General features: G+C 54.4%; 1 protein-coding gene across 4 annotated transcripts in view; it reads right to left on the bottom strand.

Moving 5' to 3' along the window:
* CCDC88C (coiled-coil domain containing 88C) overlaps nucleotides 1-7,925 on the bottom strand; it is a gene marked incomplete at its 5' end in the record, with an annotated part of 107,887 nt that extends 99,962 nt beyond the window's left edge. For all 4 annotated transcript variants that reach the window (XM_084240802.1, XM_084240800.1, XM_084240799.1 and 1 more), the window contains 3 exons: nucleotides 1,155-1,263; nucleotides 7,404-7,507; nucleotides 7,866-7,925. In XM_084240802.1, the coding sequence (XP_084096928.1) occupies nucleotides 1,155-1,263; nucleotides 7,404-7,507; nucleotides 7,866-7,925 (273 nt within the window). The remainder of the gene's footprint in view (nucleotides 1-1,154; nucleotides 1,264-7,403; nucleotides 7,508-7,865) is intronic.
* Between the last annotated feature and the right edge of the window lie 9,009 nt (nucleotides 7,926-16,934).

Raw genomic sequence — 16,934 nt, 5'->3', positions numbered from 1 at the left:
AGGGTCCCTCTACCACCAAGCCAGTCAGTCACTGGGCCTCCACCAGGGGTCTCAGGAAATGCACACGTTCACTGAAACAGTGTCACTGCTGAGAAAAAGCCTGAAAACCAGGACTCCGAGCCGCACTTTGAGGTGCCCAGCTTCAGTGCATTTCCCATCAGAGCGGGGCCGACAAAGATCACGACCACGCGGGCTCTCGGCAGAACCCCCAAGGCTGGCACGCGGATTTAGCAGGCCTTCCCTGCAGGCCCGCGGGCCCGCCCCGCTCTGAGGCATGGCCAGTCCTCATGCCACCCGCGGCCCCCACGCTCCCGCCTGCAGGCAGGGGGCCCTCTGACGATGTTCTCAGCCCAGAGACAGCCCTTCTGTGGTGCCTAAGATTGGCCTAGTGTAGGGTAAATGGTTTTCAGGCTTTTCTGCCCTCCTGCCCTTAGGATTGCCCTGCCTGCTGGGCAGGATTGCCCTGCCTGCATTTGTCACATTACCGACAGTTGTGTTGTTTACTTCTGTGGGCCCTGGCAGCAGTATTGATATATTCGCCCGGAGAAGCAGAGGCGGGTGAGAGAAAAAGGCAGGAGGAGAGCCAGCCCCGTAAAAAGTGAAGGTTCGCCAGGGGCCGGGAGGCCTGCCAGCCTCCTGGCCCCCGGGGCACCCCTGCCTGGCGTGTACCTGGTTACTGCACTATATGTAAAAGCTCAATAAAAGCCTGAGAGAGCCGCCGAGGGCTCTAGGACTCTCCTTTACTGTCTGCTCGGATCAGAGAGAACCTGCTATGTCCCTGTCCTGGCACGACACCTGGACAGAGGCACTGAGCTGCAGGCAGCACCCCCACAGGACGCCCCTCTTCCAGGAGCCCGTCCAGCAAGTCTCCATCGGAATGCAGGCTTGGGGCCCCAACTGCAAATCGAGGCACCTCTCCGGGGCCCCAAGGCACCACACCATGCCTTGCTCCAGCCCAGGAACAGCCGCAGGACAAAGCCACCCAACATCTGACCGTTCTCTGGTGCCCCCAAAACAGACTCAAGTGAGCACACGCCAAGCACCAGCAGGCAGAGGCCCTGACCACTCCCTCTGGGCTCCCTGTGGTGAAATCATCCCAGGGCCACTGGCCAGACGCAGAGCCCCGCTCCTGGGGAGCCGAGATCTGTCCTTACCTGGTAGTAGGTCTTAATGTTTCTCACCAAGATGGTCAGGTTCTGAATGCGAAGGTTCACGTCATTGTTCACATGCTTGTTGATGCGCTGGTTTGTAGGCCTGGGGTCTCTAGGGGAAGAAACACCACAGTGAAAATTACATCTCCCCGAACCTGCCCACCTCCTCCCCCAGCTGCGATGGAGCCTTTAGTTCTCTGAGTCCAGACTCCCATGAGGCTGGGCCCAGTGTGGGTGAAGTCAAATCCTAATTCAGCCACCGCACCTCAACGAGCCATGACACCTCCTGCTCCCCCGCCACGCCCCCCAAGCCCATGATCAGTGCTAAGTCCATTCCTACTGTTAGCAGCACCTGCCAACCACCACCATGTCACGGCAGACCCCGAAAGTTACATTATATAAAGAGATCACTAACCTCCCCCCCCCCCAAAACATGCCAGGATGAAAAGCTGAACAAACCAAAGCATGTGAAATGTCAAGCTAGAGAGTGGAGAGGGAAGGTGCACTTGCTGGTGTAATAAACAAGCAAGATGAAAAGGTTCCATTTCGCAGCACCCCCCTCCTGTCACCAAATTGCTGGTCCTGCCTGCAATTTACATTCCAGGGGCACAATGCAATCCTGACAACCTGACATCATCAGTCTGACACCACAGGGCGCACAATGCACCCTCGAAAAAATGCTACGAGTAAAGACACAAATAATTCATGTGGGAAACCCCCAAAGTATCATTTATTTTCCAATCTCAGGCAAAAGTCAGGACCGGCTGAGATGAAACTCGCAATCTGAATGAAGTGATGCATAATGTCACTCATCAGGACATTTTTTGAAATTCTCTGCCAAAAACTGTTTCCCACTTGAAGAGAACAGACGGATTTAGCTCAAATCCCACCTCCTCGTGCACAATGATGCTTTTCACATCAAAGCTCTCCTTCCCTGTCTCGTGAAGGAATTCAAATGAGGACCTGCCTGCAGGGTTTCATCTGTCAGCTGAGCCCTGGGGTGCTGAGCCGCCAGGGCTGGAGGAGGGGAGACAGTCACGAAGTCCCGGAGGGAGAGCGCAGGGGTGAGCCTGGGGAGTGGAATGCAATCCCAGCGCTGGCTCATCCAAAGCCAACCAAGAACGCACAACTGCCAAATGAGAGACCATTGCAAATGTACTAGGACAATTCCCATTTTTGGAAACACACGTTGTTTAAAAGTCAACCATTAAATAAATATTGGATGACGACGCAGAGTCCCTCCGTTGCATTGTGTCTGCAAACCCCTCTATGCATTACATTCAATAATCGGCCATGAATTTTCTCCAGTCACCCTGCATCCACCCCTCAACAGGCGCACAGGTACTTTGGCACGACCAGAGGACCCTTTTCAGTTGTCACGGGCCAACATTTCTTATTGTCCCCACACGGTAATGGAGCCTGGCCAAGCCTCTGCACGTTACATGTTGCTCTTGGAGCCATTCATCCCTGAGAAAATAAAGGTTAATAGTTCAGTGGAAATTAATTTAGGAACAGAGGCGGCATTCGGTGGCTAAACTGCAAAGGCATTTTTAGCTACAGATCGCACCACGCCTCACAACAAAACAATTTATCTGAAAGACGCAGTTCTCTCCCCGCACTACAGCCACCTTAACAGACGAGCAGCACTTTCAGTAAGTGGCCCACGCGCGTCTTCAAGCAGCGGAACTTAGAGAACAAGCAAGGCTTGTTCCGCGTCGTTGTTGTGGTCACAGCCCCAGCTCCCGCTCAGCCAGGTGGGACCACCCCAGAGCCGCCAGGAGCCAGGGGGCCTGGGCACAGCCGGGGGACTCGCTGCACGTGCCAAGGCCCAGCACACACCCAGCGCCCGGTCCTGGGCATCCCAGAGACAGCAGGGGAGCCTCCGAAGGCCCTGCCTCTGCTTCTCCCCAGTTCGGGGCAGCAATAAGCCAGTAGGAACGATACTCCCGAGAGCCTCACCATTTACTACGCTCCTTTCTGTCGCTAAGGCTCTCATAGTAAAGACAGGTTATTCGGAAACAAACTGAAGCAAAAGCCAAGTGTGTGAAGGACGGGCTGCCCCGCTGTGGCCCGCACCATGGGCTCCCCACCTCTCCAGGAAGCTGGACAGGAGACAGGGGTTCCGGTACTGGCCCAGGCTTTCTGGACTCCAGTGTGCTCTTCTGCAAAAGGACCACAGGACCCTCCCAGCCCTAAAAGGCCAGGTCTGCACTGGCCAGCTTGGGCTCTGCTTGGCCCAGTACTCCAGGAAGAGGACATCGTTATGACCAAGTACAACTGTGTCCCCCCCGAGCCGTCATTCACAAGGACCTTCTTCACAATTAGCCCCGGAACACAAAAGCTCCAGTCCCGCAGCAGGCTGCTGGCACAGCAGACACACAGGGACGGGCATCTGGTGGCTTGTCCCAACTCAGAGACCCAAGCCCAAAGTGTGGGGCCCCTCGGGCTTCCTTCCCATAAAAATGTCTAACTAGACAGCAGGCGCTCAACCCTTCCTAGAACTTTTAAAGCAAAAGTTATAATTTAGGCTTATGCCAAGCAGGCCAGTCCCCAAGTTTTCAATCCTGTTCCAAAGACTTCTTAAAATTAAAACTGAATCCAGAAACTACGTACTAACACAGATAAAGGGGGTGTCTATAGTACCAGAAGTCGATAAAGAAAGACGTTCAAAAGCTGCAGCATGGGGTGCCGTTCGCAGAAAACCACATTAGGAACATACAGTATCATAGAGACCATCAGCAACATCTGGAAGGCCCCAGAATATCAGCATAGCCACCTCTACACCATCAGACTACAGATGATATATATTTCTCTCATCTCTATGACACCCAGAAAGAGTGTCCCTGGTGATACAGGGGTTAAGTCTCGGTGCTATCACCTCTACGGCCTGAGTTCAATCCCTGGCCAGGGAGCTCCCCACACCGCGCGGCAGACCTCTCCTGTCTCCCCGCTGCTCCCCTCAGCAGTGGGTTTCAGTCCGTCTGCCTGTTCTGTTCCCCGCTCTGTCTCTGGCCTACACCCCAATTCTTCTATGCAACGAACAAATAAATCCTTAAAAAAAACCGTCACAATCAAAAAAACGGGCTGCGATCAAAAAAGGCAGCCACCGAAATTGCCAAATAAAATCTTTCTGGCTCCAAACATTCTGTATCCACACACTCCCATTCAACTAACAATTATTCGCAGAATGGAAACAATTCCTCCCGAACACGCTGCGGAGAAACTGCCCTTCAACCGACTTCAGAAGCTCGGAGCTCCCCTGCTGGATAGTGACTAGGCTTTCCAGGATTTTGCAGCAGTGCAGGGGCTAGGAAGGGGCCTGGACGAAGCAAACAGCTCTGGGTTTTCAGGGAGCCGTAAGTGCGCACAGCTCTCGGCTCCCTCCCCACGTCCCCGGCTGCACCCCACAGTTGTCACAGCCAGTCAGAAAGTGTCCACGCTCACAGATGGACGACGCAGCACACGGACGCCCAGCGCCCGGCTCCCTCCAACGATGCTGATGACTGACGTCGTTGGGCGTTTTCCATAGGCGTAATCTGGTTTAATCCTCCAAGTCTATTAAAAAACCCATCCCCTTATTACAGATCAGGAAATTGAGGCTTAGAGAGTTTAAGTAACTTGCCCGAGGTAACAGGGCCAGTAAGTGGCAGAGAGAGGATCTGAACTCGTCCGCCTGATGCCAGAGTCATCGCGCTGCCATGACCGCCCTGCCAGACGGCGACATGTGTCCAGAGTGACTCAGAGACCTTGTTTTCCCCGAGTCCCTACCAGCAGACACGCGGAGACCCGGGGTGCACAGAGGACTTCCCAGCACATTTCCCCAGGCAGCCTCATGCACGCCACTCAAGGCCTCACTTTCATTCGGGAATTCTAGACCTGGGCCTCCCCGGAAAGCTGAGCCCACTGGGCTTTACTGCTGCCAGGCACTGATGTCAGCGGGACAGACGGGCCCTGCAGCCTTCCTCAGGTGCCAGACAATGGCCCAGGTATAGTCACGTGACCGCCAGCCAGTTTCCATATGGCGCTGAAGTGTCAGGTAACGCGCCTTTTATCTGCACGCCTGGCCAGCTTTCTGCTCCCTGCAATTTTCTCAGGTTCAACCAGTTGGGGGGAATTTATCAAAGAGGCCCACAGCACACAGAACTTCTCGAGATAAGGCGGACGGCGCTATCTCCCAGCACCCTAGTTGGCCTGCCATCTCTCCAGTGCGCACCAGTGAAAACGGGCTGAACTCAGTGTTGGGGGAGCCGGGGCTTGGGTCCGGGAGCCCCTAGACCGAGGGAAGGGGAGAGGGCTAAGGTTCACACAGAAACCCAGGAGATTAAGAATGGGGGAGACTGTTAGACTGGGGGGGAGAAACACCTACTGGGGTACCTCCAGTCCCTTCTGGCTGAGGGGGCACACCCCAAACAGACACCAGGCAAGTGAGAGGCCTGTCCTGTCCTCACAACCCTCTCTTCAGGGAGCTTCTCCACTTGCCACTGCAGACGGGGGCTGGTACCAGAGGCCCAGGAGAGGTCTGCCCCGCCACGTGGGACTCCCCCTAGCCGACCGACCGGAATCGAACCTGCCCTGCAGAGGCTGCCCACAGCTTCACAGGGCGGCGCTCAACCGCCTGCGCCACGGGGGAGGCCAGGGAGCTCTTTTTTTTTAATTCTCCTAATTGAGGTCATTTCTAGAGTGAAATGATAGATTTGAAGTTACAGCTGAATGGGTTTTGAAAAATGAAACCTCCCTGTCAAGTTCTAGAACATTCCCACCACCTGCAGATCCTCTGCCCCCATGAAGAGTCAGCTCCCCGCTCCCCGCTCCCCTGCCCCCCAAACACACACAGGCAACCACCACCTGATTCCAGCACCTGGCTCCTTCCTCTTCCACCTGGAAAGCCCCCCGGGGAGCCACTTCCTCTGACCCCCCAGAAGGACACAGAAGCCCAGCTGGACGCCTTAAAGCTGCAAACTTATCTGATTCCACTTGGGCAGGGTGACCTTGGCCTGTCACCCGGAGAAAATAACACTTAAATTGCCACGGGGAGGAGAGGAGAGGGGCCCTCCGACGGCTCAGCCCCGGGCCAAGGCGAGCGGCGAGGAGCTGGCATTTCTCACAGGAGCAGCCACCAGGCTCCCCTGATTTACAGGCAAGTGGCAAAGGCCCGAGGAATTCCAAAGGTCAGGGGAGAAAGAGAAAGAGCCCCAAGCTTTTGTTCCCCTCTGCCTGGGTGGAAGCGCTGCATGAAAGGCTGGGACACTGCTGGGCTTTTTAATTAAACAGTCCTGGGCTTGGGAGAGGACAGGTGGACGGCTCCCCGGTCAGAGGAGTCCAGGAGTCTTGGGGTCTAACAGAATGGGGGGGGGGGGTGGCCAGAACGGCCTGTGCCCTCGTGCGCCCCTGGGAAACCGGTTCCCCCAGGCCCGGACCCGAGGCAGGTGGTCCAGGGAGAAGCTGATCCAGCACCGGGCTGGGGCAGGCGGGTGCCCGCAACGAGATGAAGACCCGGCGTCCCCCCACAGGCCGCGCCGCAGGACTTCGGGGGACCACAAGGAGCTGCGTTCTGGGGGATTCTGCAGCAGCCCCCGGAGGGGCGTCTGTTTGAACCACTTTCTGACTAGGCCGGAGCCAAGGGCTGCTGCTCCTCCGGGCCCCAGAGGAAGCGCCTCCTTAGGCCGGGGCTCGGGCTCGCGGGTGGCAAGCGGCCCGGGCCGGGGCAGGTGAGCTCAGGGGGGTGGCCGGGAGCCCCGGGACGCGCACTGCTGCAGGTGCCCGTGAAGCTCCCCCAGGGGCGGCCCCAGCGGCCCGGAGGCGGAGGCGGGCTGTGGGGACACGCGCGGAGGATGTGGTCACCCGAGCAGCTGCAGCGCGCCCCGGGCCTGCGCTCGGCTCCCCAGACAGAGGGCCCGGGGCGCCCGCCCCGCCTGCCCCCCACTCCCCGAGGGGGTGGGTTTGGATCCGCTTCGTGGGAAAGCTCCCAACCCGCCGCCTGGAGCGCCCGGGGGTGAGGACGGAGGAAGGGGCTGGAGAGACCCGAGGGCGCCCACAGGTGCCCGGGGCCCCCCAGCTTCCTGCCCGGACGCCGCCTCGCCCCAAGGCGGCTTTTCTCTTCCTGACTCGGAAGCTCCGAGCAGCCCGCGACCCCAAGTCCGTCCTCGGGGAACCCCACGCCGGGCCCAGGGCGGCGGGAGACGCCCGGCCCGGCCCGGCCCGGCCCACGTGCCACGACCCCGCGTGCAGGCGCCCCGGGCCCCCCCGACTCACATCTGCAGCATGATCTGGTTCAGGACGACGCCGTCCGCCAGGTCCATGAAGGCGGCCAGCTTGTCCGCGGGGCCGCCGCCGCCGAGGGGCCCGAAAGTTCTCACCTGCGGGGGGAGGCGCGGGGTCACCCGGCCGGCCGCGTCCCGGGGCGGCCCGCGCGGGGGTCTCGTCGCCGCCCCGCGGCCCCCGGGCGAGCCTGCCCGCCCCCCGTCCCGGGACGCCGGGGAGCGCCGGGGAGCGCCGCGCCCCGCCCGCGCGCCCCCCCGCCCCCGCCCCCGGCGCCGTCTCGGGGCGCAGCCGCGGCGGGAAGGCCGGGGCGCGGCCCCCCGAGTCCCGCCCGCCGCCCCGGGAGCAGGTGCAGCGCCCGGCCCGTAGGGGCGCGGGGCGCGGGGGGCGCGGGGCGCGCGGGGCGCGCGGGGCGCGGGGGGCGCGGGGGGCGCGGGGCGCGGGGCCGGGGCTCACCCAGGCCACCAGCGGGCTCTGCAGGAAGAGCTCCAGGAGCTCCGACACCGTCGCGTCCATCCCGCCCGCGCCCCGCCGGCTCCGCGCCCGCCCGCCCGCCCGCCCGGCGCCCCGCGCGGCACAAAGCGGCCCCGGCGGCCGCGGCGGCGCCCAGACAAAGGCGGGGCCCGGCCTCCCGGCGGCGGGGAGCCGGCGCCCCGCCCGGGCCCGAGGGGCGGCGCTCGGGGCGGATCGGCGCGCGGCCCCGCCCCGAGGCCCCCGGCGGCCCGAGCCCCGCGGCGGGGCGGCCACGCGCGGGCGGGCGGGGCGGGCGGGGCGGGCGGGGCGCCCCCTCCCGCGGCCCCCCGCCCCCCGCTCCCCCCCTCCCGCGGCCCCCCGCCCCCCGCTTCCCCCCTCCCGCGGCCCCCCGCCCCCCGCGCGCCCCGCCCCCGCGCGCCCCGGCACGTGGCCCTCCGCGCGCCTCCGGGACGACCTGCGCCCCCGCCCGCCCGGCCGCCGCCGCGCTGGGGCGCCCGGAGCCCCCGAGAGCCGGCAGGTGCAGCCCGCGCGCCCCGGGGCCCCGAGCTGAGCGGGCGTTGGGGCTCCCCGGGGCGCCGGGGCGGCGGAGAGGGGGAGGCCGGGCTGACACCCCGCGCCGGCGGCTTCCCGGGCCCCAGAAACTCGCGGGCTCCCCCGCGGCGCCCCGGGCGGGCGAGAGGAACGGGGGGGCCCCGCTGAGAGCCGCGTCCTCTCGCCCCGAAAGGCCGGGGACACGCGCCCCGCGGCACACGCGCCCCGCGGCGGCGGCTTCCCCGCCGGGAGAGGCTCCGGGCTCCGGGCTGCGGGCTCCGGGCTGCGGGCTCCGGGCTGCGGGCTCCGGGCTCCGGGCTGCGGGCTCCGGGCTGCGGGCTCCGGGCTGCGGGCTCCGGGCTGCGGGCTGCGGGCTCCGGGCTGCGGGCTGCGGGCGGGGCGTGGCGGGGCCTGGGCAGCCGCGCGGGGAAGGCGCCGGCCGGGAACCGGGGACGCGTGGCTCGGGGTCGGGCGACTCCATGTGTCTGCACAGGGTACTTCCAGACGCGCTTTTTGTTTTTTGTTTTTTTTTTAAGATTTATAAGAGCCGGGGTGCAGGCCGGGGGCACAGGGGGCGAGAGGGTTCACCAGAGCCAGAGCGGGGAGCAGAGCAGGCAGAAGGACCGAAGGACACTGCTGAGGGGAGCAGCGGGCGGCAGGGGAGGTCTGCGCGCCATGCGGGTCGCTCCCTGGCCGGCTGGGGATCGAACTCGTGCTGCAGAGGCTGCGGACAGCTTCACAGTGAGGTGCTTAACCCGTTGCGCCACCAGGGAGGCCCAATATTAATATATATTTTTAAATTTTTTTAAAAGAATTATTTCTTTTTATGTAAGAGCTGGGTACAGGCCAGATGCGCGGGAGGGTGAGAGGAGTCACCAGAGCCAGAGCGGGGAGCAGAGCAGGCAGAAGGACGAAGTACACTGCTGAGGGGAGCAGCGGGGAGACAGGAGGGGTCCGCGGCACCATGCGGGACTCTCCCCCGAGGCGGGGATTGAACCCGCGCAGCAGAGGCCGCGGACGGCTTCACAGCGCTGCGCTCAAGGGCTTGCGCCACCAGGGAGGCCCCAATATGAGTATTTTTAACACATCACTTGAATGTGTTACGTGTTCCCTCTTCCTATGTCTTCTTTAATTTCTTTCAAGAATATTTTGTTTTCAAGTCTTTTTTCACCCCTTTGGTTAATTCCCAAGTATTTTATTCCTTTTGATGCGCCTCCCTGGTGGCCCAGGGGTTGAAGACACAGCACTGTCAAGCTATGGCCAGCCACGGCAACATGAGTTCGATCCCCGGCTAGGGAGCCAACAACCCACAGGGCACAGCAGACCCGTCTTGCCCACTGCACCCCTCAGCAGTGTATTCAGTAGATCCCCCTGTGCTGCTCCCCACTGCCTCTGGTGAATCCCCTCATACACACACCCCACTTCTGGTCTACACCCCCGTTTTTGTATACATAAATAAAGTAAATCATAAAAAAACACAAAAACTTGATCTTGAAAAATATATTGTCACATAGGCTCTTTAAGTGGTCAGTTCTCAGTGGAATTTAACTTTGTGCCTCCCTTTGAATTTTAAAGGTTTAATTTAAATACAGCCCTTTGGGCCTCCCCGGTGGCGCAGCGGTTGAGCGCTGGGTTGCGAAGCTGCCCGCGGCCTCTGCGGCGCCGGTTCAATCCCCGGCTGCTCCCCGGCCACCAGAGGAGGGTCCCACATGGCGCGCAGACCTCTCCTGCCGCCCGCTGCTCCCCTCAGCAGTGTACTTCGGTCCTTCTGCCTCCTCTGCTCCCTGCTCTGGCTCTGGTGAATTCTCTCACCCTCCCGCGCTTCTGACTGTACCCAGTGCATGTATAAACAAAACAAACAAACAAATAAAAATAAATAAATAAATAAATAAAACATGCCTCTATTAAAAAAAAAAAAAAAAACAATAAAAAAAAAAATTTAAATACAGCCCTTTAAGAATATATTTCTACATAAATCAGTATAAAATAATAAAATATAAACACATGGAGCAGAAATTATATTCTCTGATAATTTTATATTCTATCACAGATCTAACATTTCGGAACATTCTCAAAAAAATAATATTGTCAAATTCAGGAATAAAATAATGAACATGGGGTGCTTTGGGATTTAATGCACAAGAGAGTGTTCCCACCTGTTCTTCACGCATGGCAGAATGCCACGTTGGGAGATGTTTCAACAAACTATTTCAAAGAAAAAAAATTTTTTTTTCAGAGAACAGAAAACAATTCACTATAGTTACCAAAGCTGAAGTCAAAAGATTACATTGAAAACCAGGAAGCTCAAATAAACATATTTTTCTTTTTTTTTTTTTTTAAAGATTTATCAATCTATGCATAGAAGAACAGGCCACAGGGGTAGGGAGTGAGAGGATTCCCCAGAGACAGAGTGGGGGACAAAACAGGCAACTGACTGAAACCCACTGCCGAGGGGAGCAGCGGGGAGACAGGAGAGGTCTGCTGCACCCTGTGGGTAGCTCCCTGGCCCGGCCTCCAACTCACGCCGCGGTGGCTGCGGATCGCCTCACAGAGCTGAAACGTAACTCCTGTGCCACAAGGGAGGCCCCCTTCAATGTTTTTTTGTAAGGGATGCCTCGTTGAAAATTTTTTCAGCTTCTGTCTGGAAAAGTTCTTATTTTTCTCGCATATCCGAAGCGAAGTTTTGCAGGACCAGGTATTCTTAGCAGGCAGTTTTTATCTTTGAGTATTTTAAACATGTCATTCCACTCTGCTTTTCTGCTGAGAAGTCTGGTGAGATGTCCTAGATGCACGAGTATGTTCTCATTCAGCCTCTCATTTATTCTGTCTTCCCTTTCAAAGTGGGCTCTTGGTCTTCCTTGGGACGGCAATGGGATTGGTTTTCACCAAAAAGAAATCACTCTGTATGCTTTCTGCAAGTCGCTCAAGGATTCCAAAGGCAAATTTTCATGGGTGTTTAGTTTCGTGGCACTCCTAACTCAGTGTGAGCCGCTAGAAGCATCCTGGAGGCTGGTTAACAAAAAGCATGTCATTATTTCCTCACCTTCCTCTAGAGTAGGGCTTTAAAAAATGGATTTGGGGGCCTCCCCGTTGGCGCAGCGGTTGAGCCGCCCGCTGCTCCCCTCAGCAGTGTACTTCGTCAGTCTGCCTGCTCTGCTCCCCGCTCTGGCTCTGGTGAATTCTCTCACCCTCCCGCGCTTCTGACTGCACCCAGTGCTTGTATAAATAAATACATAAATCTTTTTAAAAAGATGGATTTGGAAAAACTGATGTAGCAATTTCAGAATCACAATAGCGTTGATTTGCCGTTTTCCCTGCAGAAGAGCTGAAACACATTACAACATGAGGACATTTAATCGTAGAATCAAGTGTTAGTTTTGAGTGATCACATTTCCTGGGCTCTTGATCTTTCAGTGGTAAAATCCATGTCTTTTTTTATTCCTGAGACAGTACCACTGAATCAGTCTGGCCAATCTATTGATCTGTGCATATACCTTACCACCACCTGTGCTGCTGTACTAATAGTTACGCAAAAATCCCGTGAATCTGGCTCTACCTTCTAGGAACTCACAGCCCAAATCCATTACATTATACATTAGATCAGGGCCTCCCTGGGGGTGCAGGGGTTAAGTCTCAGCAGCCACTGCAGTACCAGTTCGATCCCTGACTAGGGAGCTACCCACAGGGTGCAGCAGACCGCTCCTGTCTCCTTGCTGCTCCCCTCAGCAGTGTTTCACTAGATCTTCCTGTTCTGCTCCCCACTCTGTTTCTGGTGAATCCACTCACTGCCCCCCACCCCACACCGCTGGCCTACACCTCAGCTCTGTATGCATAAATAAATCTTCTAAAAAAAAAAATAAACATCAGACCAATAGATGAGTGGTCTGTGAAATCCATAGTCACGGCTAGGTCCAACGGCAAAAGGTGTCTGCACTCACGTGAGAATAGCTGTGATCAAAAGATCAGTTCGTTATAGGTACTGGAGCCCAGAAAGGCTTAAGTGGCGTGTTGGGAGTTATTGAAATGACTCCGGTTAGTAGTAGTAGTGGTGGTGGTACTAACAAGGGAGTATCTTAAGTTCATAAATTACCCTAAGGCCCAAATGTGCCAAGGATAAGCGAGATCTTGAGTCCCCTCTGTTTCTATCCACAGAGGGAATTTTATAGTCGAATCAATTTAAAAAATAAAAGATTTATTTATGCATACAAGAACTGGGGTGCAGGGCCTCCCTGGTGGCGTAGACGGTTGAGCGCAGCGCTGTTAAGCTGTCCGCAGCCTGTGCAGCGCGGGTTCGATCCCAGCCTGCTGGGGAGATAAGGCGCAGCAGACCTCTCCTGTCTCGCCCCCCGCTCCCCTCAGCAGTGTATTTCAGTTCGTCTGCCTGTTCTGTTCCCCGCTCTGTCTCTGGTGGATCCTCTCACCCTCCTCCACCCCCAGTTCTTTTTTAAAAAAAGATTTATTTATTCATGCATACAAGAACCGGGGTAAATAAACCAGAGGTGCAGGAGGGTGAGAGGATTCACCAGAGACAGAGCGGGGAACAGAATACGTAGACGGACTGAAATACACTGCCAAGGGGAGCAGCGGGGAGACAGGAGAGGTCTGCTGCACCATGTGGGTCACCTCCCTGGCCAGGGGTCGAACTAGTGCTGAAGTAGCTGCGGATTGCTTCATAGTGCTGAGGTTTAACCCCTTATGCCACAGGGAGGTCTTTGGAATCAAACTCTTGATGGTGTTCTGTTAGGTGAGTTAGCGAAGCCTTTCCGTTGCACAGTGTGAAGTGTTTCCTTCACTTATTCAGTAAACATTTTGGCTCTCCATGAACGGGCCAGTTATGCTCTTGATAGAAAACTGGGGAGGAAAAGATCAAAGATAAAGTCCCTTTCCTTCAAGAGAACAGAGTATTAGAATGTTCCTGAAGGTTGAATGAGTTCTTCAGCAGGCAAGGCAGGAAGAGCAGGCAAAGGGGCACGACAGATTTTTTATCAAAAAATGTGGCCTGCAGGGCCTCCCCGGTGGCGCAGCGGTTGAGCGCTGGGTTGCGAACCTGCCCGCGGCCTCTGCGGCGCCGGTTCGATCCCCGGCTGCTCCCCGGCCACCGGAGGAGGGTCCCGCATGGCGCCCAGACCTCTCCTGCCGCCCGCTGCTCCCCTCTGCAGTGTACTTCGGTCCTTCTGCCTGCTCTGTTCCCCGCTCTGGCTCTGGTGAATTCTCTCACCCTCCCGCGCTTCTGACTGTACCCAGTGCTTGTATAAACAAACAAACAAACATGCCTCTATTAAAAAAAAAAATTAAAAAAAAAAAAATGTGGCCTGCAGGCGTGTGACGATGAACGCCCAGGATGAAGCGCAACTGAACCCCAGAATTCAAGAGGTGAAGGGAGCTGCTAAAACATGGGTCAGGAAGGCTAAAGCACAAGGTGTCCTAGCCACCAAAAGTATGAGAAAATGGCCAGTAGCAGACGCAGCCTAAGTGTCATGTAATCTCGGGTCGTTGAGTTTCAGGCAGGGAGTGCCCTACCACCAGAGCGGTTGCTCTGGAATGGTGGCATCAGAAAGCAGAGGGGTGTTCAAAAAACCCATTTAGAGTCACGTGGAAGAAATCCCTACTCCCGGAGCCCACGACTTAACCTAGAATAAAAAAGCCAATGAGCTGTGTCTCAAGAGCTATTTTAAAGACCAAGAGATCTGACTCCAGCAGTGAAGACAGTTCTCTATTTAAGGAGAAGGTCTTCACAGTTTCTATTCAGGTTTCCCCTTCTCAAGAGCCAAGGTAAGGCCGGAGTGAGAAATCAGGTTTAGCACCGGGTCTCATGACACAGACGACTGCGCCTCCCTCCTTATTGCTCTGGGTATCCTAGAACAATGGCGAAATACAATTCACCCCTTCACATCCCTATACCCCTTTCTCGAAGTGATTATTGCAGAAAAACCTGATATAACTTCATCTAAAGTTTGTAAGTTTTCTTCCAAAAAGGGTTTTGACAAGAGCTTTTGAAGCTAGTTACAGTAAATGCTGGAGGTCTTTTAACCAGCAGTTTCCCACGCAGAGACAGACCTTCCTCTCCAAGACCACTGCTAATGCAAATGAAGGAGTCATCCCCCAAGTCCTGGGTCTTACCTTTTCAAATTTATTTGCAAATGAGTTCTGGAGAAAATTAGATGCAGCACCTGAACTCTGAGTATAACCAGACAGAGTGAAAAGTGATCAGTTTTTCCCTATCAAAAAAAACCAGAGTAAGCATTTCAGGGTGTTTCCCATAGTAATTATACATCCATTTTAGAAGTTGATGGTTAATCACTCAGAGTAGTAGTAATTTCTCATTTTAAATATTACAAAATGAACAACAAAGTCATCAAGTTGGAAATTTGATCATTCATGTCAGTGATCAAAATACCGTATGCCTGAGTAGACTTTCCAATTGAACTGTTCATTCGAGTGTCGTATTTCCAGCAACTTACTGCTATTTTTTTTTTACCTCATTTCTCCTGTTACAATACTTACAGTTTGTGCCTCAGGGCCTCCCTGGTGGCGCAGGGGGTTAAGCACCGCACCATGAAGCAGTCCGCAGCCTCTGCAGCATGAGTTTGATCCCCCGCCGGGGAGCAACCCACAAGGCGCAGCAGACCTCTCCTGTCTCCCCGCTGCTCCCCTCAGCAGTGTATTTTAGTCAGTCTGCCTGTTCTGTTCCCCGCTCTGTCTCTGGGGAATCCTCTCACCCCCCACATATCTGGCCTGTACCCCAGCTCCTGTATGCATAAATAAATCTTTAAAAAAAATCCTCAGTAAATATATTTAGTAACATTGAGGAAATGCAATAATCCACCAACGAGAAGGCATCTCTCAATGTCAAGGCTAAGAGTCACTATTTTTCTTTCTCTGCACTGGACTATCATTGATGAAGGCGGGGTGCTCCTTTCCTCCACCAAGAACCCTCAAATCACCAAGAGTGTTTTAAGAGTCAATCAGAAAGGAAAGTTGCAACCATATGTTTAAGGCATAGTATTTCACACTAGACTTCAGGGTAACAAAGGGAAGATGTTCATCTTAGATACCATAGATATCCCTGTTAGATGCCATCAAGTTCTCTTTATTTGCACAATAAACTTGTGATCTGCACGTCTCTACACTGAGTAAAATACACTTTATTTGAAAAGTCGTCACTTTAAAAAAATGAGGGACAAATGGGATTATTTTCATTTCCCTAAATGAATTTTAGCAGACCTAAGACAAAAAGATCCTATTAAAAGTGCAGTTTTAACAAGGTGGTCTCTGATGGCCCTGGGCTGGTGTTGTTTAGGAACCATTTACATCTTTAACTGGTATTCCAAAGGGAGTAGTTTCAAAAAAGAAAAGAAAGAAACATACAACTAATACAATTTCTCTTACTCTTCACTTTTCTTTTTATTATTCAAAAGTCAAATGTTAATTTTAAATCATCCACCTCAATTTGATTGAATGTACCGTCATTTTCCCAAGATATGAAATTTCAGAATCTCTTTGGAATACTAATTTCACGTTTCTAGGTTTAACAAAACTGTTGCAATTTTAAATTCCACTCATTTCCCTGAATTCTCCAGACAGTTGCTGATGTAAATTTTAATATAAAATATTTAGTCACAAAATAGTATTGCTCTTGTATGCACATAGTTGTAAGATTACTTTGCTTTTGTCAATAAAAACTATTCCATCTTTCATAAAACTCTAAACAAATTAAGAATTGTGATGTAGAACAAAAATTACACATGGTAAAACAGGTACCAGCACAACGTAGGTTATATTACATCAAAAAGAGTTTTAATGGTCCCAAATATATATACTCAACAACTAAGCACACACTCAGGGGAGGAAAAAAAAAATCAAAACCAAAAAGAAACAAAAAAAAAAATTATGACACAAATGACCACATCTAGAATTCCACTCAATCTTTAATCAAGTAGGGGCAAAACCCTACTTAAAAAAAAATCTGCAGTTTGAAGGGCAAAGGGAACAGATAAAAAAGAGGAAACTTTATATTCGCCCCTCCCCCACAGAGGTTTCCCAAACCTGTTATAGCTTGACTAAAATGTTCAGAATGTGTGATTTTAAAGGCAGGTCTCTTTTATCAAAGAAACTGCTGGCATTCTTAGTAACTAGTGAAGAATTATGGCAGAAGAGCCGATTCTTCTGAGTCTCAAGCATGGTCCAAGAAAGCATGTTCTGATTGTAGCAACTGATCAGACAACCCAGAGGTCCACTTACAAAACCCCTGCCCTGTTGGCTTTTTGTTTCCATTTCCTTCCCTGAGAAAAGGGCAATGTGTGGTCCAAGCTGGAGAGCTCAAAGGCTTAAGTCTTTCCCCTAAATGTGTAATATCCCCTCCTCCTGCTCCATTGAATTGGCACTTGATGAGCAGAGTCAAGTGTGCAAGGCTGAGCCGCGTCAGTCACTCACAGAGACCGCTGCTTTGTTGTGGATTCTGTAGGGGGGAGGGGCAGAGAACCAGTTTGTTCAACAGGTACTGATCACAGACAGTTGCCA

This window comes from Talpa europaea, assembly GCF_964194135.1.
Source record: "Talpa europaea genome assembly, chromosome: 8".
In the NCBI taxonomy this organism is placed as follows: domain Eukaryota; kingdom Metazoa; phylum Chordata; class Mammalia; order Eulipotyphla; family Talpidae; genus Talpa; species Talpa europaea.
This window is presented reverse-complemented; position numbering and strand designations above follow the sequence as displayed.